A 22,668-nucleotide genomic window follows, 5' to 3' on the forward strand; every position below is an offset into this window, starting at 1 on the left:
CAGGCACTCTGCCAAGAAATAGGGATACAAAGACAAAATTTAAAACTTCCTTATTTTCAATGAGGTTAAATTCTAATGGCAGAGACAAGGTAAGCATTTACAAGTATATACAAAATATCAAGTAATTTTTTGGGGATAAGTGCACTCTGGGAAAGAGGTACCAGGAAAAGCCTCATAAAGATGGTGACAGCTAAGTTAAGAAAATCAGAGATTCCAAGACGTGGAGGTGAGGAATGAGTACATTGTAGGCAAAGGAGACAGACAACCTATACAAAAGCATGGAGATGGGAGATAAAGCAGCCTGTGTAAGAGAAAATACATTTTAATTTGCTAATATGACAGTAAGATTGGATTGCAGAGGATGAGTAAGGGTGAAGTGAAGTGTAAGAATCTTGAAAAGGTAGAGAGAGGCTGTATCATAAAAAGCTTTAAATTTTAAACAAAGGTGTATGTATTTGAATCATAAAACCATAGGGAGAATTATTGGAATTTGCAGAATAAGGGGGCAGGATAGAAGCGACATGAATAGACTTGAACATTAGGGAAATCATTTTGGCAACTATGAAAGGGGTGTATTAGAGTGGGGAGAGGATTAAAGAAGGAAAAGAAAATAGGAACTTTCAGGTAAGCAATAGTTCAGGTAAGAAGTGATGAGGATGGCACAGATAGGTGACACAGTGGATAGAGTCCTACTGGAATCAGCAGGACCTGAGTTCAAATCTGATCTCAATTAATATTCATTAGCTGTGTGACATTGGACAAGTCACTTAACTCCAATTGCCTCATTCCTCTCTACCAAAAAAAAATAGGGTGGTACTGTGTGGATGGGGAGAAGGGAATCTATGTGAGATAAGTTATGGAGAGAGCATTGGCAAGATTAAGCAACTGAGCCACTATGTGAGATGAGTGTATCAGTGAAAAATCACAATGAGGTTGCAAACCCAAGTGTTTCAAAGGATGGATTACCCTTGAAAGTAGTAGGGAAATTTTGAAAATGTGTGGGTTTATGAGGTTAAGTTTGTGATGGAGTGAAGACAATGAATTTTAGTTTGGACATGTTGAGTTTGAGATGCCTATAGGGCATCCAGTTTGAAATATCTAATTGGCAATTAGTTGTGTGGGATTAGAACTCTGGAGAGAAAGAGCAGGAACAGATCAACAGATCTGGAGGTTACCTGCATAGAGATGATTATTGAGATCATGTGAGGTGATGAGGTCATAGAGTGTAGAAAGAAAGAAGAAAAGCAAGGGAGTCTTAGGATTTTTCCACAATGATATGGATTTCATGATGTAACATTAGAGAATACAGTTTCAGCTGATCAATGAAATCACAAGGTAGATTGCAGAGTGTCAAAAAGAGAATGAAAAGAGAAAAAGTGGATGTATTAAAATCATACAGGCTTGAATAAAGTCCTTAGTACTTTGGCCTTTCTTAACATGGAACTTCCAAATAAAAGCCGGGCTTGAAATCTAGTCCTTCCTGGTTAATCCAGTGTTCTCTTCATTGCTGCTATTATTTGTCCTTTATTCTCTAAAAGTACCATAACTTCAGGAAGTTGATGCCATGACTTGCAAGTGAATTGTATTTAAGTGACAAGGAGCTGTGCAGAGTCAACAGCCTCACTTTTTCCTCCAGAGCCATCTGGGTCCAAGGGCAAGATGTAGATTAGGATGAGTCCATTACACTAAGCAGGAAAAAGCCTTTTTTATCCAGCAGTTTCCTCTGCCAATCATCATTTTTACTTCATTTTGGCTATGAACATCTACTCATTGAATTTTTAAATACATATTGTCTACATAAGGTTAGACAAATAAGAATTAAATCCAGGCCAAGATAATGTTGGTAACACAGTCCATAAACACCTACAATCTATTCCTTTTATTATATTTTTAAAAGTCAGTCTTGGAATTAGCTACTCCCCTACTCGCCAAAGTGAGAAACCATTTGAACCAGGTAAATGAAAAAGGAATTCATTCATTCCCTCTATTATTAACAGTGATCTTCCCCTGGGAAGTCAGGCTATTTACTAATGAATGTGAGCTTGGAACTCACATTATTGAAGTGAATATTGAAGACTATTTTATATAGTGTCCTATATCTCTGAAATGCTGAAGTTAAAGGAAGAATGGGATGCAGTTTCTGACTTAGGAACACAACTTATGAAGTATCTTTCAATGTGAACACTCACAACTATCCTGCCCCACTTCTTCCTAAGCCATTCCTTCTTATTTTCCAACCCTGAGAATGTCTTTGTGGTAGAATTCTTCTGTTGCTGGGGAGCTATTCCTCAAGAAACACTCTCTTACCTTAATGTTGCTTTCTCCCTATGCCGCCAAAGCAATTTGCCAGATAGCAGAACTTCCACCGATCCACCATCCCCCTATCTGACTTCCCTCTCTCCCTTAGCTAAGGTTCAGAGGGATTCAGAGTTCAGAGGGACACTAGCTTAAGGATCTGAAGGGATCTTGGGACTCTGGGCTATTATTAGTACTGCCTTAATAGCATTATGTGTGGGTTGGCTTCAGAATCCTGATAACATGGATTTAATTAGAAAATATATTCCAAATTCCAAACAAGGAACTTACAAACCAATATTTGAAACTCAACCCAGTTGTAACTGAGAGTGCTTGTATTTAACAGAATAGTCTTTAGAAGCTATTTAAGATCAACAATCTAGACCTAGATGGTACCTCAAGGGTACTAGTCCTTTCATTTTTTAGATGAAAACAGTAAGACTCAGAAAGGCAATGAGATTGTTTAAAGTCACACAGCAGCCAAGACCTTGGCTAGCCAATATATATTTTATGGAAAACAAACTCTTCCCAGAATTGACTAGGAAGAGTTTGGGCTAGATTGCTTTTCGGAAATAGCACCATGCTCTCAATGATCCCAAACGATTTGCAGCAAAAACTCATCTATTCTCTCAGTCATGTCATAGTCACACCAAAATTTCCAAAAGATTAAATTTATAAATAATCCAACTGAAAGATACATGATGACTGTCAGACAGCTAAGTGGTGTGCAATAGTGGTGCAATGGAATAGCTTGCCAGTCTGGAGTCAAGAAAACCTGAATTTATAAATCTAGTCTCAGAAACTTATTAGCTGTGTGACCATAGGCAAGTTACTTAACCTCTATTTGCCTCAGTTGACTCATCTGTAAAATAGGAATAATAGCCACCTATCTCCCAGGGTTGTTCTCAGCATCAAGTGAGATAATAATTGTAACATGTGTAGCCCAGCACACAGCACATAGTAAGTGCAATATAAATGTTAGCTATTATTACATAGAATAGTAACATATGTTGCTAAGTCAAACTTTTATGTAAGAAGTGACGTATTAAGACAGTATTCAGAACAGGGATGATTAAAAAAAAAATGTGACAGGCAGTTCTCAAAGACAAAAGAAACATATGGTCAGCTCAAGTGATATATTAGTAGCCCAAGATATTAAAGAATAAGAGAAAGACCTCTAGCATAAAAGGTAAGTTTCCTGGAGAGGATCTATTAGTAAAAATGGATAAGAATCACAGTCTAGACTGTGGGGACTTTGGAAGTCATTGTGTCCAAATCTCTTATTTACAAATAAGGAAACTTAGGCAAACAATGGTTAAGTGACTTGCCTAGGGTCAGACAGCTAGTAAGTATTTGAGGCTGGATTTGAATTTGGATCTTTTTGACTTTCAGACCTATATACTGAATATCCAGACATGGTCTTTTCCAAACAAAACAAATGGAATAAGAGACAGAAATAAGAGAAAGAGAGCAGAGAGTCCCTCCCTATGAAAGATTGATTGCTTTTATGCTAAAAATCTCATTTGTTCTCCTGAATGAGATCTGGCTCCTCTAAATTTGCCACACTCCCAAATAAAACAGGGAAATTAGTTTACTTCTGCTGGGGTGGTGGCAGCTGTGACTCAACAGTGGGTGAGGACTATATCAGATATATTCTGAAAGCCTTTCCCAAGAGTTATCTGTTCCCTGGGCCATCCCAGGCTCCCACATTTGATTATAATGATACCTTTGTCCAAGAGATTATAGAAGGAACAGTATTTCAAATGTCTACAGACCTGTAAAACCCTTACTTTTTGGAAACCCTGGTTCCTCGAGAGTATACAGTTCCTCGATGTTCTACATTTTTATCTGCAACTTTGCTGAAACACACCCTTCTTGTTGCTTTGGTGATCCTTGTTACTTTAAGAGGTCAGGAAGGGAATGAGACATTACTTGATGGGATGGAAATATTACCAAATGTCTACAATGTCTTTATGAATACAGTTCAGAGTGAAATTTTCCATATCATTTTATTTTTTAAGGTTTAAGCTTAGTGGTTTTTCTTCTTTTATTAAAAAAGGAAAAAAAAAACTGCTGTCAAAAAGTATACTACTTTGCTAGGGCCAAATTGACCCCTGTTATATTACAATTACAAAAATTCAGATCTCTTGCCAGGAAAGTTGTATCTAAGGAAACTTCATACCAGCTACCTAGACAAAAAAATCTCGTGATGCAATTGAGAGGTACCTTTTGCTCCAGAAGGAGCAAAAGGCTTAACTTGTATTTACATACATATAAATAGCCAGAAATATTTATAACTATGCATGACTAAGAATTGAACCTTGAATAGATAAATTTCTGCTTTAAGAAGAATATAATTAATGCATATATGGAAGATGATACTGAAAAGTCAGATTGTGAATGTCAAACAATTCATAGATATTTAATAAGTAGCTATTAAGTGCAACATCTTGCTAGATGTTTGAAATACACATAGAAAACAAAATCTAGTCCTCAAAGAGTTACATTCTAGTGAGGTGATACAACATGTAAAGAGATAAATGAATACAAAATAATGTGAGGACGTATTAAGTGAGTACTACCAATTAAGGGAATCAGTAAAGCTCTTTATAGGAGGTAATCCTGGGGCTGAGGCTTGAATGAAGCTAAGGATTTGAAAAGGCTAAGGAGAAGAGAACATATAGTCCATAGTCTGAGTGTGTCAAAGAACAAAAGTGGGCAAGATCAAAGGCCTCTCGGTTTCTCACTTGGTTCTATTCCACAATAGTAAACAATTAAGAAATCTAGACACATTTGTCTGGGATCAACTGCAGCAATGTCAAATCACTAACTCCAAGAAACTAGCAATGACAATGACTCTAGGAATGGCTTCTAGGAAGTGGTAGCAATTCCATCAGCGATGAAGGACAGTATTTTAGGAGAACTCAACCAATAGCAAACCCAACAAGAGTATGTACTTACCGTTTGCCACATGCCATGGTTAATGACTGGCCCACTGCTGGTAACTCTCCCTATGCCGTTGTATTTCAGTTGCAGTTCCAACCTCCCAGCCCGTAGAGCCAATATAATCCATGTGTTGTCTTGACGGCCTCCGGCAAAGAAAATGATACCTTCAGGATCAAAGGTTCTAAAGTCGAATTCAGCCACAACTCTGATCATGAGGATGTCAAGAAACAAATTAGAATTATGCAGAGATCATAACTATCAAAAGTTTGTTTACCTACTGACAGCTCATTTTTTCATATTTAGAATACAGTTGTGTTTTTTTTTTCCTTTTCCTGAGTCTGGGGTTAAGTGACTTGCCCAGGGTCACACAGCTAGGAAGTGTTAAGTGTCTGAGAAGAGATTTGAACTCAGGTCCTCCTGAATTCAGGGCTGGTGTTCTATCCACTGCACCACCTAGCTGCCCCCTAGAATACAGTTTAATGTTTACAAAAGCACATACTCCAATTTATGACTAAATATCAGCCTGGCTACTACCTAAATAGTCCCTGAAGTATTCTAAGAAATCTATGAAAGGAGGACTTCCCGCACATGACATTTTAAAAATTCATTTTGAGGACAATGATCATTTATTTGAGGGTTCAATGGTTTTATTACTTTTTCCTTTGGCCACTACAAGCAATGACCCTTTAAGACAGTATCTCTATTTGTGTCTTCACTAAAAAGACAGATTAAAATATTCATTCTTGGCATATCCTCACCTTGTGGGCTGCAACCTTTTGAAACGGAGTCTGATGACCGGGGCCCCATTGGACATTCGGCCAAGATATAAAGATTTCACACTTTTGGCCACATCAAAAGAAATACAAGGCAATATGTCCTGTCCCAAAACAAAAGTTGTTATTGTCATTGTCAATCACAGACAAAGGAAACCTACTGCTTTAGTAATTAGAGAATTAAAAGCTAGAAAACATCCTCCAAATACCTCCTTTTATGAATAAGGAAATTAAATTAGGAGAGATGAAGCAACTTATATATACCTAATAGAGAGTGCAACTGCAAGTCCAGTTCTCTTGGCTTCTAGGAGAATGTATTTCTCACTATATTATTTAAAGAGAAGAATGGGGTGTGGTGGTGATATTTAATGAGGGCCATGAAGAAGTTTTTGCCAGATAACTAATGAGCCCTTGGGCCACTATTGGAATGGTAATTTATAGCTTTGTGAAATAATCTGGGAGAAAGTATTGATTAATAATAATAAATACCATTTATATATCACTTATTGTGTTAAGTGCTTTACATTTATTATCTCATTTGATCCTCAAAAAAATCCTTAGAGGATAGATAAGTAACATTATTATCCCCATTTTACAGTTGAGAAAACTGAGGCAGATAGTTGTTAAGTGACTTGGCCAGGGTCACACAATTAGCCATATCTGAGTTTAGGTCTTCTTGACTCCAGCTCCACACTTTTCCTATTGTGCCTCTGGGGCCATCACTTTGAGTTAGTCTGGTATCCACTGCCTCCCCAACTTAGTTATAATAGACTGCAGAAACCATGTGTTATACTTTCCCAGTATCTTATAGCTGTAGAAATCCACAACACTTGTAGGTTTCATCTGGAAGTATTTTGCTTTTTCATTTCTTCTTTCTTTTTTAAGGCAAAATATAATTGCTTGATCAGGCAGATCTCTTTTATGCTTTACTCAGAGGCATCAGGTAAACAGCAAAAGCTGTGGATAAAGTCAGTCCTGTCAGCCCATGGAGGTGTGTGATTGTCCAGCACTTAATTACATACATGTGTAACTGAAGCCCTGTTTAACAGACTAGCTTCCTGAGTAAGTGTGACAGATTTAGGAGAAAATGCATATTCGCATGTGTCACACTTTTTGGTCTACAACTAACAGTACTGGTCAGTTGTTCAAGCTCATGGTTACCATAGTGATACTGCAAATACAACCAAACACTATTATTAGTGCAGAAGCAGGTCTTATACCATGCCTCAGTATATTTCCAATGAATACAGAAGCTACAGCCTTCGACAGAGGCAGAGGAATCGCAGACCATCTCTCTTGATAGTTACAAGTAGAATCAAGTTTTCCCTATAATCCAGCCTAGATAGAGATTGGTTACTTGTTTGTTTGTCTGTTTTAAAGAAAGAAATCCTCTCTGGGGTGATGAGCCCTTCTCATAAGGCCATTTATGTATATGGAGTTCAGGAGGTGGAGCCTGAAGCTTTTCATTGTACAAGTATTGAAGTGAAAGGTACCTCGCAAGTGTTCATGTCATGGGACAGTTTTACTCCCCCTCTGCCATCACAGTGACAAGCGTAACTCCCAGGAGAATTGACACAGGTCTGTTCACAGAGTTTTTCTTCACATTCATTCACATCTGCATGCCACAAAAGGGGAGGCAGGGAAGATAAAGAAGTATTGGCGCTTGTTGAAACAAAATAGTCCCTAAATGCAATCTAAGCAATAAGGAGCTGATTATCAGCATTAGGCAGTTAATCTCTCCTTATTCCTACTCCTTTTTAACTTTTTCTTTAAAAAGTGGCAAAAGAAACTTATCCAAGGGTCATTTTAAAAGACAAAATTTTAGTAATTCACCCACTGTGAATTACTTGAGAATTTACACTTAATTTCAATGTATATATTTGTATCATGAGCGCACATACAGAGATTAAGGTAAGTGCTGGAAAACAGGGTTACTACTGGAAATAAGCCTCTTCAGTGTTAAGAAGGGAAAGGGATCCCCAAGTTTCATTGTTGCCTTTTAAACCTTACTTTTTAATGCTGGTCCACAATTGTGAAAGACAAAATATCACCCAACTTCTTAGGACATGACCAGGGAACTCCTTATCACTCCCCATACACTCTGTGTGTGTGTGTGTGTGTGTGTGTGTGTGTGTGTGTGTGTGTGTGCAGCAGTTAGAAATAGTATAGCTTCTGAATAGTATAGTTGAAGTTCAGCAATTAGATACATTCCATCCTCAGACAAGCATTCACCCCAAATAGAGTTTTGAATATTAAGAAATTCACATAGAGCGCAGTGTTACTTTCTACAGACATGCACATTGAATAGATGTGTCAAAATGTGGTTTCATTAATATGTGTGCATGTATATATGTGTGTATATGAGTATGTGTGTGTATGTTTTCATATATATTTGAAGGGAGCAGTTCAAAAAGATATCGAAGATATAAGTTCAAGGTAATCAAAATTCTGGAGTGTGGAAGGTCTTTTGGTCCCAATCTTCACTCTATATTCCCTTTTCCTAAATCCATTTCTGACAGTTGCACAGAGTCTCAAAGGCTAACATAAAATTTTCCTGGAAATGGGAACAACTTGTTTTGAAATAATTGTACATACCCTGTGAGCCACAAGTAAGCAATGGCATATGGTGCAGGGAGATAGAGGAGGGATGTTTCTCCTAGGATGTATTACAGGGTAATGAAGGAGCAAGGTGAAGGAAGAGGCATGCTGTTTCTGAAGTACCTTGGCAAACTTTATTCTTATTATCATATATGTAGCCTTCTTCGCATACACACGAGTAGGAACCCAGCAAGTTCTTACATCGAGCTTCTCCGCAGGTACTTGCATCCATACATTCATCTATATCTGCAACCAAAATCCCCAAAAGACACTTTATCAAGTTGTAACACCATTCATAAGAACACTCTAAGATTACAGAATCATGGATTCAGAGATAAAAGGGACTTTAGGGGATCTGATCCAAGCACCCTTTATTTTACAGATGAAGAAACAGAACCCCAGAGAAATCAAATTACTTGTCTAAGATCTCATAAATAGGTCAGTCAATCAACAAACATTTATTTTTTTAAATTTACAATAGTATTTTGTTTTTCCAAATACATGTTAAAGATAGTTCTCAACATTCATTTTTTTTTATTATAGCTTTTTATTTACAAAACATATGCATGGGCAATTTTTCAACATTGACCCTTGCAAAACCTTCTGTTCCAACTTTTCCCCTCCTTTCCCCCACCCCCTCCCCTAGATGGCAGGTAGTCCAATACACAACATTCATTTTTGTTAGATTTTATGTTCCAAATTTTTCTCTCTCCCTCCTTTACCTCCTCCTTCCCCAAGAGTAAGCAATTTGATATAGGCTAAATATGTACAATTCATCTAAACATATTTTCATATTTATTATATTGTGCAAGAAAAAATCAGATCCAAAGGGAAAAAATCATGAGAAAGAAAAAAACAAACAAAAAAGTGAAAATATGATGTTTTGATTCACATTCAGTTTCTATAGTTCTATCTTTCGATGAATATGGTACTTTCATCCTAAATCTATTGGAATTGTCTTGAATCATCCCATTTCAACAAACACTTATTAAGCACTTCTTGTGTGTTAAGATTCATTGCATAAGGCTCATTTACTGTCCTTTAGTGCCATATATAGTGTTCTTTCTTCTATATCACTTGTCCTAATCCTAAACAAATTGCTATTTACTCTCTTACTGTGAGACTTTTTAAATATTCTTGGCTAGCTGCATCCTTTCAAAAGGGGTTGGTTTGGTTTTAATTTCACCAGATTCTTATTCCCTTGCCTCTATCAGTCTGAAATCCTACTTTGCTAGGTTCATCTTATCTTCATCATCATCATCCCTTCCTCCTCCCATGGCATCATCTTTCTCTTTGGCTTCTATATAAATAGGATGGGTCAAATGCCTTTGGCTATGATCATTAATCACAAATGCTTGAGATCATAACATATAGAGCTTGAAGGGATTTGGAAACTAACTTAGCCAATTCTCTTTTTTAATTGATGAGGAAACTAAGGTCAGAGAGATTATAAGAAACTTGCTCCAAGGTATATTGTTGTCCCACTTTTTGTGACCACATGGTCCATAACCATACTGTCCGTGGGATTTTTTTTTATTTATAATTTTTTTCACAGTATATATGCATGAATAATTTTTTTATAATATTATCCCTTGTATTCATTTTTCCAAATTATCCCCTCCCTCCCTCTATTCCCTCCCCTTGATGGCAAGCAATCTCCATGGGATTTTTTTTGACAAAGATACTGGAGTGGTTTGCCATTTCCTTCTCCATTGAGTTAAGGCAAACAGAGAACTTGTCCAGAGTCAAGTGTGTGAAGCTGGATTTAAACTATTGAGCCACCTCATTGCCATTTAAAGCTGGAATGGGATTCCAGATCCTCTGAACCCAAATCCAGTGCTTTTCCTATGGTACCAGGATACCTTTTTCAGTTGTGTAGCCAAAATCCAATCCAAAAACAACCTAGAGCAAATTGGCTATGTGCTTGCACACAAGTTTATATCATATAGCTTCACAAAATATTAACCTGGAATATTTTAATTTAGAAAAATAGACTAGAGTTTTCACTCAAATTTTGTTTTATTACTCCTGCCAATCTCTAGAGATCAAATAGTCACAGTAAACTTTTAGGTCTTCATCACCCAGATTGAAGGGTGATTTGTCAACCCTTCTAAAATCAGCTGCTTAAATAATTATTATAAAATTGTCAGCATTTTTCTACTGAAGTTTTCCACCTCATTTTACCCTTTTCAGATGATTAGAAATTAGAAAAAGGAAGCAATTCCTTGAGTGACAGAGGGAATACCTAGAGAGTGCAGTTGAGGTTATAAAGTTCTTGTAATTCTTCTGAGGTAGCAACAATCTTATTTGGAGGCTTTGAAATTATTTACGACTATCCTTCCAGGGCCAAGCAATGACAGATGAGACTTCCAAAGTAAACAACTTCGAGGCATCACTTGTTAACCCCCAAAACAGGACAATACTAGTGACTTATTTCAAAAGGCATTTTGTTGTGAGTTTTAACCTATGGGTTTCCTTCTGCAAGAATGCCCTTGCAACAAAGACACAAAGCACTACACTATAGAAAGATAGTCTTGACCTGGTTGAAAGAGGTATTCAAATACACTGTAGTCTTACTATAAATAACACTGAGGATCAGGATTTGGTCTAACAAGGGATACATATTTAGCTTTGGATCTTATTATAACATAACCTCACGCACAGTCCCATGGCATGGCCACCAAGGGTAAATCATATGATAATACTGGTTATCACATCACAGCCTGCTCAGAATACTCCAGCTCGCTCAAGAAAGGGATCACACCTTCTCTGTGAACTGTGTTCTTTATGTTCAGCAGAGAATTAGGCATCATGCAGTGAACAGCTACTGAATTGCGTCAGTATAATTTCATTTAATTCAGTGGCTGACCCAACTGTTAGCTTTGCCAATATCAATACTAACTTCTTAGGTAGAATGCATATTCGGAGGCTATCTTTCCAGAACCTAATTCTTATCCTGTAAACTTCACAGAGGATAAGTTTGGGCAAGTAAGCTCTAGGTAAAAACAGTTCTACACTCTTTGTAAAAAGCCCAAATTTTGCCTGTCACTTCCAGGAATATTTTATGTACTTGGTTATCAGCAGAGCCATCATTTCTACAAAGGGACTACTATTTTACTGCCAGCTATGTCTCAAACAGTGGCTAAAGTCCTTCTCAGTTGGAAAACATCCCAGAATATTCTACACCCAGAGGCTTGGCCTGATTTCTGATCACAGCACAGTGCACCTGATAAGATCCTGGCTACAAAACAATAACAGGAAAAATCCGAGGAACAACACAGAGACCTTTACATGGTCTTTACTGGGATGTTGAAAGCTTTTGATAGTAATATGCACTCTGGCAGAATCAGAGGTTCTGGAACAGAAAAAAATAAAGAGGAGACTTATAAAGTTTATTAACTCTAGGAGAGCAAGAAAAGACCCAGTTAGACAAGTAAAAGGCTCCTCTAAATTTCTCTATTGCTAGTTATATAAGCTAGTAAAATAGAGGAAGACCTACAAGAGTAACACTAGGAGAACAGTAAATTCACTACCAAGGCATGCCATGGAGTGGACCCCAGATATCCTAGATGATGAAATGAGGCATGTTTAGATTGAAAAAGAGAAGCCTTAGAGGGAAAGGAGACATTATAGCTTCAAGGTATGAATCTATAATCCCTACATTCTCAGCTCTATTACCCATTGGCTATGTGACCTTATCCAAGTAACTTAAGCTCTAAATGACCTCAGGTAGATCTCTAAGACAGAGTTAAGCACATTTTCAGCACTTGGAGAAGAAATCCTTTATTAGGACCTCTTTCAGCAAAATTATAGTTTCCCTGTCTATCTCTTTATCTCTGACTTTCTTTCTCTCTTTCACACACACACACACACACACACACACACACACACACACACACATATCCCTTTCTCACAGCTAACAAATTCTAGATTTTCATTATTGATTAGAGAAATGCAAATTAATATAACATTGAGGCACATCTTTCAGATTGGCTAAAATGACAGGAGAAGATAATGATAAAAGTTGGAGGGGATGTGGAAAAACTGGGACACTAATACATTGTTGGTGGAGTTGTGAACTGATCCAACTATTCTGGAGAGCAATTTGGAATTATGCCGAAAGGGCTATCAAACCGTACATAGTGTGATCTAGCAGTATCTCTACTGGGTCTATAACTCAAAGAGATCATAAAAAAGGGAAAAGGACCCACATGTGAAAAAATGTTTGTAGCAGACCTTGTGTAGTGGTAAGAAACTAGAAACTGAGTGGATGCCCATCAAATGGAGAATGGTTGAATAAGTTATGGTATGTGAATGTTATGGAATTTTATTGTTCTATAAAAAACGACCAGGATGATTTCAGAAAGATCTGGAGAGACCTACATGAACTGATGCTGAGTGAAATGAGCAGGACCAAGAGAACATTGTACACAGAAACAACATGATTATCTGATGATCAATTCTGAGGGATGTGGCTTTTCAACAATGAGGTAATTTGGGTAAATTCAAATACACTTGTGATAGAACCATTTACATCCAAATGAGAACTATGGAGACTGAATGTGAATCACAACGTAGTTTTCCCCATTTTTCACTGTTATTTGCTTGCTTTATTTTCTTTCTTTCTCATTGTTTTTCCTTTTTTAATCTTATTTTTCTTGAGCAGCATGATAAATGTGGAAATATGTATAAAAGAATTGCACATGTTAATATATATTGGATTACTTGCTTGTAGGGAAGCAGGGTAGAGAGAAGGGAAGGAGAAAAATTTGGAACACAAGGTTTTGCAGGGGTGAATGTTGAAAAATATTTTTGCATATATTTAAAAAAATAAAACAAATTATTTTCAAAAAAAATTCTAGATTTTAAGTGAGAAATTTTGTTGTCATTTTTTGGAATGGTGTCTCACTCTGACAAAGACTTTGGAAACCCTTCTCCAACTCATTTTATAGGTGAGGAAACTGGGGTAAACAAGGTTATATTATTTGCCTAGGGTCACCCAGATAATAAGAGTCTGAAACTAGATTAAAGATGAATCTTTCTGACCCCAGATCTAGTGCTCCATTTACTGAACTATATAGCTGCTCTAAGGGAAAAGAGATCATTTCAAATCCCAGCTTTGTCACTTACTTCACTGAGCACATCATCTAATATCGTTGGGTATTAATTTTCTCATCTATAAAATGAAGGAGGCACAGTGGATGTCTGAGTGTCTGAGGTCCCTTTCAGCTTTAAATCTATAATTCTGTGATACTCCTCTGATGCTCTCTATCTTGAATAATAATAATAATAAAACTAGAACATCTGCAGTTAGCTCTCTGCAAAATTCCTCATGTACATTGTCTAAGTTGAACTTCACAAGAATCCCGTGTGATAAGTGCTATTACATGTTCATTTTATAGATAGGAAATAGATTCAGAGAGATAAAATGTCTTTTATAGCTATTAAGTATCAGATCTGGGCCATAAATCTAATTCTCCTGACTTTATTTTCATTTCTTTTTCCAAATTCCTCTTATGAAATCCAGAGATACCTAAATTGCTCTTGTCCAACTTTATGAAAAAATGATATATCAGTGAATTCATTAGCATTGGGATCTCTTTTCATCTATATAATTGGATCTAGTTAATTATATGACTGAGTACCTAAGTTCTAAAAAGTTTCTTGAGGTCCCCAAGATTTAGTAATAATCACAGGATAGATTTGAACCCAGGTTGGCCCTCTTCTAAGGTCCAAGTATTTCATCCACCATGCCATACAATATTCTTGTAAATCTTTTCAGGCTTTTCTAAAATCAATCTGTTCATCACTTTTTAAAGAAAGAACAATGATATTCCGTTACTTTTATATACCATAACTTATTCAGCCATTTCTCAATTGATGAGCATGCACTAAATTTCCAATTCTTTGCCACCATAAAAAGAGCTGCTACATTTTTGCACAAGTGGGCCTTTTCCTCTCTTTTATGATCTCTTTGAAATACAGACCCAGGAGTGGCATTGCTGAATCAAAGGGTATGCACAGTTTTATAGCCCTTTTGAACTTTCCAGAATGGTTAGATCAGTTCACAACTTCACTAACTATATACCCTCCAACACTGATCATTATCTTTTCCTGTCACCTCAGTCATTCTGATAAGTATGCGGTGGTACCTCAGGATTGTTTTAATTCTATGCAACTTTCTTGGGAAAAACTTTTATTTAAGCATAACTTTAAATTCTTTATCTCTTTTCATCCTCAGAATGCTCCCTTGAGGTAAGCAGAACTGGTATTACCAGTCTTATTTCATGGATAAGGAAGTTGAGTCCAGAGAAGTAAATTATCATGTCCATGGTCATAAACCTGGCAAGTATTAAATGCTAGATTTGAAAGCTCTTCTGATGGACTCCAAAAGTTGTATTCTCTACTATATCATTTGACATTTCCTTACCTAAAGCCCAAAAGAGTAGTGTGCAATTGGGATATAGTAGACACTTACTAAGTTTGCTGAATATAATTGTAAATGGACCTACTTGGAGACAAAAAAGGTTGAGAAGTCAGAGTTAGTTTCTTATATAATTCCATTCCTTCCTACCTAGTTTTCTCATTTCCTCAAGTCCCCTACCCCCAAATTCTCTTTCTTAACACTCCCTACACTTCTTAGTAGTGTTTACTCACAATTTACCACAAACAACCATAGCGATCTCAATGGCTAAAAGAAACAGCCTGATTAGAGTTAGGTCAAGTAAATACTTTTAGAGTTCCACTCAGAAGGAATTTACAGCTGTGTAGTATTGGCAGCAAGCAATGGAAAACTCTGGCTGCCAGCAGAGCTCAACACGATCAGAGGGGAAGAAGGCCCCTTGAAAATAGCTTTCATGCTGACACCAAAACAAGGGGATGACTGCATCTACTGAAGCGACCTGAAGTAAGCCTGCCCTGCTAGTCATGAGTCTCCCCCCATCCCTTCCCTTAATCTCCAAAGTAAAGAGATTGGGCAGGTCAGATCCTCTGCCAACACAGACCGAAGAGTGCTGCCCAGAACAAATGGGCATACAACCCAAGGTCTTTGCTTTAAAAAAGGACAGCTTCTGCGGTCATCTGTGCTGAAAGCAAAGCAAGCCAGACAATTTAAAAGTTTTGAGTTTCTCTGTCTCCTGTAGCTGAGGTTGAAGGAACCCTTGACTGGGTTTGGTGTCCCTTGCCTTATTTTTCTGGGAAGCACTGAAATAAGAATAATAGCTAGCATTTCTATAAAACTTGAATGTTGGCAAAACACTTTACATAAGAAGATTTCAGGCTGATCAGAGGATCAACAGAGAGAAAAACACTGATTCCAGATAACCAATGATGAAGCCTTCTATCCATTTCCTTAGAGAGAGGCAATGAGAGCAGAATGAGACCTTTTATCTTTCTTGGGGGGGGGGGGGGGGGCGGAGGTAAGAGGACATGGTCAATGGTGGAATTTTTTTTTTTAATCCACATTTATTACAGTTTTTTTTTTTTTTATGATATCAGATAGTGGAAGAGAGAAAAACATTCATTAACATCAAAATAAATTTTAAACAAAGAAAAATCCCCTACTACTTTATATATGTTATCTTATCTGATCTCTCACAACAGACCAGATCAGTGCTAAAATAATCACTCTTTTTAAAGAGGGACAAGTTGAATGTGAGAAAGATTAAGTGATGTCAAATATCATACAGGTGATGTCTAAAGTAGGAGTTGAACCCAATTCTTCCTGATTCCAAGTCCAATACTCTTTTTCTTTTTTGGAAGCAATTGGGATCACATAGGGTCACATAGCTAGTAAGCTAATAAGGGTCTAAAGCTGGATTTGAACTCAGGTCCTTCTCACTCCAGGGAAGATGCTCTTCATTGCACCAGTATCTGCTCCCAGTACTCTTAATCATGCTTGACCTAGCCAACTCCTTGGAGGCTCTGTGGGATCCAAATAACTGATCTAATTCCCCTCACCCCAATCCTTCCCTCTTCTTAACTTCCAGCCCATCCTCCTAGTCACCTAAATTCTCAACATAGGTGTCATTCAAGACTCTTATCTCCCATATCCAATCTGTTGCCAAGAACTGTGGTTTTTATCTTTATTGTATCTTTTCCCATATAGTCCCTTCTTTCTTCTGACACAGAGAGTCCAAACTCTTTGATCCCCACCCCGCCTTGCCCTGGAGTGGGTCCTTATCATCTCATGCCTGGACAATTGCCAGTGAGTCTGCTTGCCACAAGCTTCTCTTCATTCCAGTTCATCTTCCATTTGGCTAAGTAGTCTTCCTAAAGTTTAATTCTCACCATGTCCCTTACTATTAAATAAGTTCACTTGTTCTCTGTCACTTTCAGTATCAAATATTAAATCTTCTATTTGGTGTTCAAAGCACTTCATAACCTGTTGCCTTTAATCTTTTCAGTTTTCTTACATCTGGTCCATCCTCCTACACATATAACCTGTCAACCAGTGATACTGAGTTTCTTGCTGCTCCTTGAAAAAGACACTCCTGAGCTTTTCTCTGACTATCCCCCATGCCTGGAATTCTCTCACTCTCCACCTTTGTCCTCTGTCCTTCAAGTTCCAGCTAAAATATCAACTTTTACTGATTCCCTTTTCTTTTAATGGCCTCTTTCTTTGGTTATTTCCATTTTATTCTTCATACAGTCCGTTTACATGAAGTTATTTGCAAACTGTCTCCCTCATTAGGCTGTAAGCTCCTAGAGAGCAGGGACCCTCATTTGCCATTCTTTGTATCCCCAGAACTTAGCTCTTGACACATGGATGTGCTTAATAAATACTTATTGATTCACTGACTTTGCAGAGCATTATCTTCCTATTTCTGAATCACGCTGACAATGACTGCTTGTAGAAAAATTTTGATTTTTCCTCCTATGCCAAGAAAAAAAAAAGACATTTGAGTCCTAGCTTTCCAAGACTCATTTGTCCATAGATTTAGAATTCCAAAGTTAAAATACAAATGGTAAAATAAAGAGAAAGTTGTGAGTGGGTGAGAGTATACCCACAGCATCTAAGAAAGATCCTCTAGACTGTGTATTATGCTAATTAGTGTCTTGAAGCAAGATTTCAATGGGCAGTGGCTTGCTCATCAGGACCTGTGCCTAAATGACTCAGCGATGCCAAACTGTTCTGAAAAAAAGATAGTCTGTGATTCCAGGCTAAATTAAAAACTTGAGCATAAAACAAGGACGGGAGTGAGCTTTCTATTATATTCTCATTATACAAGGCCCTAATTAGAGAAAAGCTTTCTTGATCAGCATCATTCAGAAGTGAGGTAGAGAGACTGGGGAGGGTAAAGAATAGAGGAAGACTGGATCAAAATTGGTAGAAAATAAGTTCTTGAAGAAAGGTAAAAGAAAATGAAGGTCTTTAGCTTACTAAAAAGAAACTTAAGAGGTGGTTTGATAATAAACCTTCAGGAGGAGCTGTCCCATTCCAGGTGCTAATTTATTATCCTCCAAATTCATGAAAGCCTGATACCAGACAATTGTGAGTTAGTATCCCTTCTTCCTCAAATTATTTGTATTTACTTATCTCTGAATTTATTATAACTTCTGCTTGAATATACACTCCTTGAGAACAGAAAAAAATATTTCATATTTTTGTTGGTGCTATCTCAATTTCTAAATATACAGGATCTCCCACATTGAGGGTACCTGATAAATGAATTAAATTTGAGGCTGTTTTTTTTAAAAAATCAGGTTAAATTATAAATGGAAGCAGGAGATTTTTTTTTCAATTGGACCTTATACATAAGTTAATATTTTATTCAAGAACTAATTGTCTTCTATAGGCAGAGATACAAAGACAAGTGAAATAGTTTTGGGGCTCAAGGAATTTAGTCTTTGCAGGAAGAAAACATGAACAGATAACTAAAATATATATAAAGAATTGGGGGGAGGTCAATAGCTGCTGGGGAGATCAGAAAAATTTTGAAAGAAATAAATGACTATAAGAAGAAGGGAGGAATGTTGGAGCTGAAAGATGGCTTATAACTGTCTAGTCCAACAGTGAAGACCCTAAGGCCCAGGGAAGTAAAATTGGTAATCTGGCTAATAGAAAAGCCAGGTTCATAGGAACTCTGGACTCCGGACTTACTTTCTGTTATGTTCAATCCATTTCTTGATTAGAAGAGCAAAAGGTGGTCAGAATGGGATCCTGATGGCAGATGTGAGGTTTCTATCTTTAGAGATCTTTATTTTTTATTTAAAAAATTTTTAATTTATTTAGTGCACATTTCTTTGTGAATCATGTTGGGAGAGAAAAATCTGAACAAAACGGAAAAACCATGGAAGAGAAAAAAAAAACAGAAAAAAAGAAGTGAATATAGCATGTGTTGATTTGCACGCAACCTCCATAGCTCTTTTTCTGGATGCAGATGCATTTTCCGTCCAAAAGTCTATTGGGATTGCTTTGGATCACTGAATCTCTGAGAAGAACCAAGTTTTTCATAGTTGATCATCACATATTCTTGCTGTTATTGCGTACAATGTATTCCTGGTTCTGCTTGTTTCACTCAGTATTACTATGTATAAATCTTTCCAGGCCTTTCTAAAATCAGCTTATTCATCATTTTTTAATAAAACAATAATATCCCATTACCTTCATATATCACAGCTTATTCAGGCATTCCCCAATTGAGGGCATCTAGTCATTTTACAATTCTGTTACCACAAAAAGAGCTGCTACAAACATTTTTGCACATATGGATCCTTTTCCTAGAATCAATCTTTCCAAAATAATTCATTAGGTTTAAATTTCATTGTCCTTGACTTGGATATGATGTAAAGTGAACAGAATGACAAGGCAATGCAAAAACTCTCATTTTACAATGCTCTAGAATTTGTAAAACAATTTTCTTTGAATCCTCATAAGAAATATAGGATGTAGGAAGGGAGGAAAGGGAATAAGTATTTACATAGTACTTATTATGTTCCAGGTACTATCCTAAGTGCTTTAAGAAAAAAACCCACAAATATTTCATTTGATCCTCATAACAACCCTGGGACACTATTATATCTATTTATTATTGAGGAAACTGAGACAACTAGAAGTTTTATGGCTTGCCCAGGGCCACAGACATAGTAAATGTCTGAGTCCAGATTTGAACTCATGTCTTCCTGACTTCATGGAAGGGGAGAAAATAAACCTCACTGATAGACTTTAGTGCAATACTAAAAGCTTGACACCTTGTACAAATAGAGTATAGCTCTATTCCATGTGGAGTGACTCCCCTGCACCCCTTGGTACATACATAGACTTAAAGGGCATGTTCTAAAGAAGAAGTAAGGATAACAGAAGCCAGCTGGATAATCAAGCTGCCTGGCTTGGTTTAGAATATTTGAGAAAGGAATAGGAGATCATGGAAGGTACAATCTCCTAGTAGGGATAGTTACATCAATTGATATGAGTGGATAAATGAGAGGCACACAGGCTTTTTGTTTTTTTTATTGGCAGATAGCATCAAGCACAGTAACCCCCGTGATGCTGGCATAGTTCCTCTTAAAATGTCCCAGCTCATTCCCACATAGGAAGCAATGCCAAAACAGCAAACTTGTATATAATAAGCCCATCGAGACTGGAAAGAGTCATAACAATTGACCCTGCCAAGCCTCTCCCCTCTTCCCAAATCAGGATGTGAGGGCTGATCAGCTGGACCAATCTAGGCCAGTTCCAACCCACAAATTCTCTGGTGAGTCATTTTAATGTTATGGTGTTAGAGAGTAGAGCCCGGGAACCGCTGGCATGCCTAGGCATGTACTGACTTTCCCCTGGCTCCTCTCCCCTTTCTCCATCTCAGCCCGCAATTAGACAAGGTCCCAGAGTTCTCCAGAGGCTTCTTAGAGGGAGACCAAACACTGGTTCATGAGGCTGGCCATTAGAAAGGCACAACATCCAGAAAAACTTACAGAAGGTAAAGGGAGATCTAGATAGGAAGTCAGGGTACCTTGACACATGATTGTCAAATGGCCCCATTGATTCACAACTCTGAACATCTTAAAGTAGGTCAAAGTAGAACTTTCCTTACCTTCACAAGTCCTGTTGTTGGGGAGGAGATTGTAGCCACTGTGACACCCACAGGAGAAGCCACCATCCTCGTTGTAACAGATCTGACTGCAGCCCCCGTTCTGGTGGTTACATTCATTGATATCTAAAAGTAGAGACAAAGGTGACTTGGGATGACCCGAAAGTAGAAATTTGGGTACAATGGCATAAAGTAATAGTGTATGTCCCATGTCAATCTGTCCCTGGTGCCTTAAACTAATGGGTAGCTCTTAGGTATTGACCCATTTCTCAAAATCACAAAACCTTTATTGGCGGAAACCTCAGAAGCCATCTTGTCCAACCTGTGCCCACAAAGAGTTCCCTCCGTAACACTCCAGGGCAGTGGTCATCCAGTCTTGGCTGGAAGACCTCTTGGAGGAGGGAACCCAGTCTCTCCAAGGCAGCTCATTCCATTTGGAGCTTTTTTTTGATAGGAAATACCAAGCCTAAATTTGCCTCTTCCACTGATTTCTCCAAGTTCTCCCTTCTGGGACTAAGAAAAACATAACCCATTTCTCTTCCATAAGCTATTTCTTCAAATCTGGACTCGTCTTTCCAGACTAAACATCACTTGTTCTTTCCACCAGACTTTGTGTGGCAGGAACCTGAGACCTATCACCATGCTGGTGACTTCTGGAAACTCTTCAGTTGAACAAGATCCTTCCAAAGGCATAGTAATGATGACAATTCTCCAGATAGGGTTTGACAGTGGCAGAATACAATAGTATTCTCTCTTCCTTATCTCTCAAAGCTCACTATCAAATAATAGCTTTTGAGGGAGGGGAGGGGAAGGGAGAGACTGTCATATCATACTGTTGAATTACATTGATCCTATAATTCCCCCAGATGCTTAGATCTCTTTCACAGAAATTGCTGTCCAGTCACTTTGCTTCATCTTGTGATAGTGAAATCTGCTAACATTGATTTTATTCAATTGAAAATATTGGTTCTAATCTGTCAGTTATTTTTTTGGCATCTCATGCTATGCTTCACTTTGGGTCACTTGAATTTTTTGCCAACTATGGCTTGCTTTATGTTATGGGCAAAAATGTGGGATCACAGGATCAAACAGAGGTCTTTGGGATACCCAAAGGGAGGCTCCTTTGGGAATAACCATTAAATAGTGATCAATCACTATTACTTGGCACCAGCTATTTAACCAGTTTTGAATAAATCTCGTTATTCTTTTAGCCCATATCTCTCTGTCTTTTCCTCAAGAATAGCACGAGACTTTATCAAAGGTTTTGTTAAAATCTGGGCAAACTATATCTGTAGCATTTCCCTCCATGGATAATTTGGTTTCGCATTAGAAAAACTCCTCTGGGTATATGTTCTGTTACCCCATACTTGGCTTTCCTGTTCTTTCTTCTGGATAATGTCAGTCCCATGTTGGAAATTTCACAGATGTTTAAATTAGAAGAACTGACATGACTAGCAATATCTGGACACTTACAGAACATATGTAATGTTCACTTTCTTCTTGGAACACAACTGGTTGCCAACTTTAAAAATAATCTCTTTTTTCTTCTCATATTTTGTGGTCCTATACCCTTGGCTGAAGATAGCTCCCATTCTCCTGGAAGTACAAAGAAGGATTCCATTTCTCCTCTTTCTTTCCCTTTTTTTGCCTCAGACCAGAATTAGAATCCTGTGCCTGAGGCAAGACAAGGATTCAGCATTCTATAGCAATTGGCAGAAGGTAAGAGGAGAAAAGGAAATAAAATTCAAATCTATAAACATTCAAACAAATAAAATTCTAAATTCAAACAGACTTATACACATAACTGTCCTTTTAAATAGTGATTTATGATTACAGAGTTTTGCTCACAACAATCCTTGTGAGATAGGTACTAAAGTATTATTATCTCCATTTTGCTGGTGAGAAAATAAAAACAGCAGTTAAATGACTTGACCAAGGTCACATAGCAAGAAACCAGAAAAACCAAGATTGAAACCAAAATAAACTCAACTCCAAACATCTTTATTCTATCTCGCTACCCACTATCC

The 22,668-nt window shown here is 37.5% G+C and overlaps 1 protein-coding gene across 4 annotated transcripts in view; it reads right to left on the reverse strand.

Annotated features, from left to right (window-relative positions):
* The window catches only part of GAS6 (growth arrest specific 6), a 91,702-nt gene that overhangs the window by 17,361 nt on the left and 51,673 nt on the right, over window positions 1-22,668 (reverse strand). For all 4 annotated transcript variants that reach the window (XR_012487828.1, XR_012487829.1, XM_074299600.1 and 1 more), the window contains exons 6-10: window positions 20,645-20,767; window positions 8,736-8,858; window positions 7,508-7,629; window positions 6,000-6,118; window positions 5,257-5,446 (exon numbers count right to left, since the gene is read on the reverse strand). Coding sequence is in view for 2 of the 4 variants with exons in the window: in XM_074299600.1 (XP_074155701.1) it covers window positions 5,257-5,446; window positions 6,000-6,118; window positions 7,508-7,629; window positions 8,736-8,858; window positions 20,645-20,767 (677 nt within the window). In the remaining 2 variants the exon portion in view is untranslated. The remainder of the gene's footprint in view (window positions 1-5,256; window positions 5,447-5,999; window positions 6,119-7,507; window positions 7,630-8,735; window positions 8,859-20,644; window positions 20,768-22,668) is intronic.

The sequence above is a fragment of the Sminthopsis crassicaudata genome, chromosome 3 (assembly GCF_048593235.1).
Source record: "Sminthopsis crassicaudata isolate SCR6 chromosome 3, ASM4859323v1, whole genome shotgun sequence".
Classification (NCBI taxonomy): domain Eukaryota; kingdom Metazoa; phylum Chordata; class Mammalia; order Dasyuromorphia; family Dasyuridae; genus Sminthopsis; species Sminthopsis crassicaudata.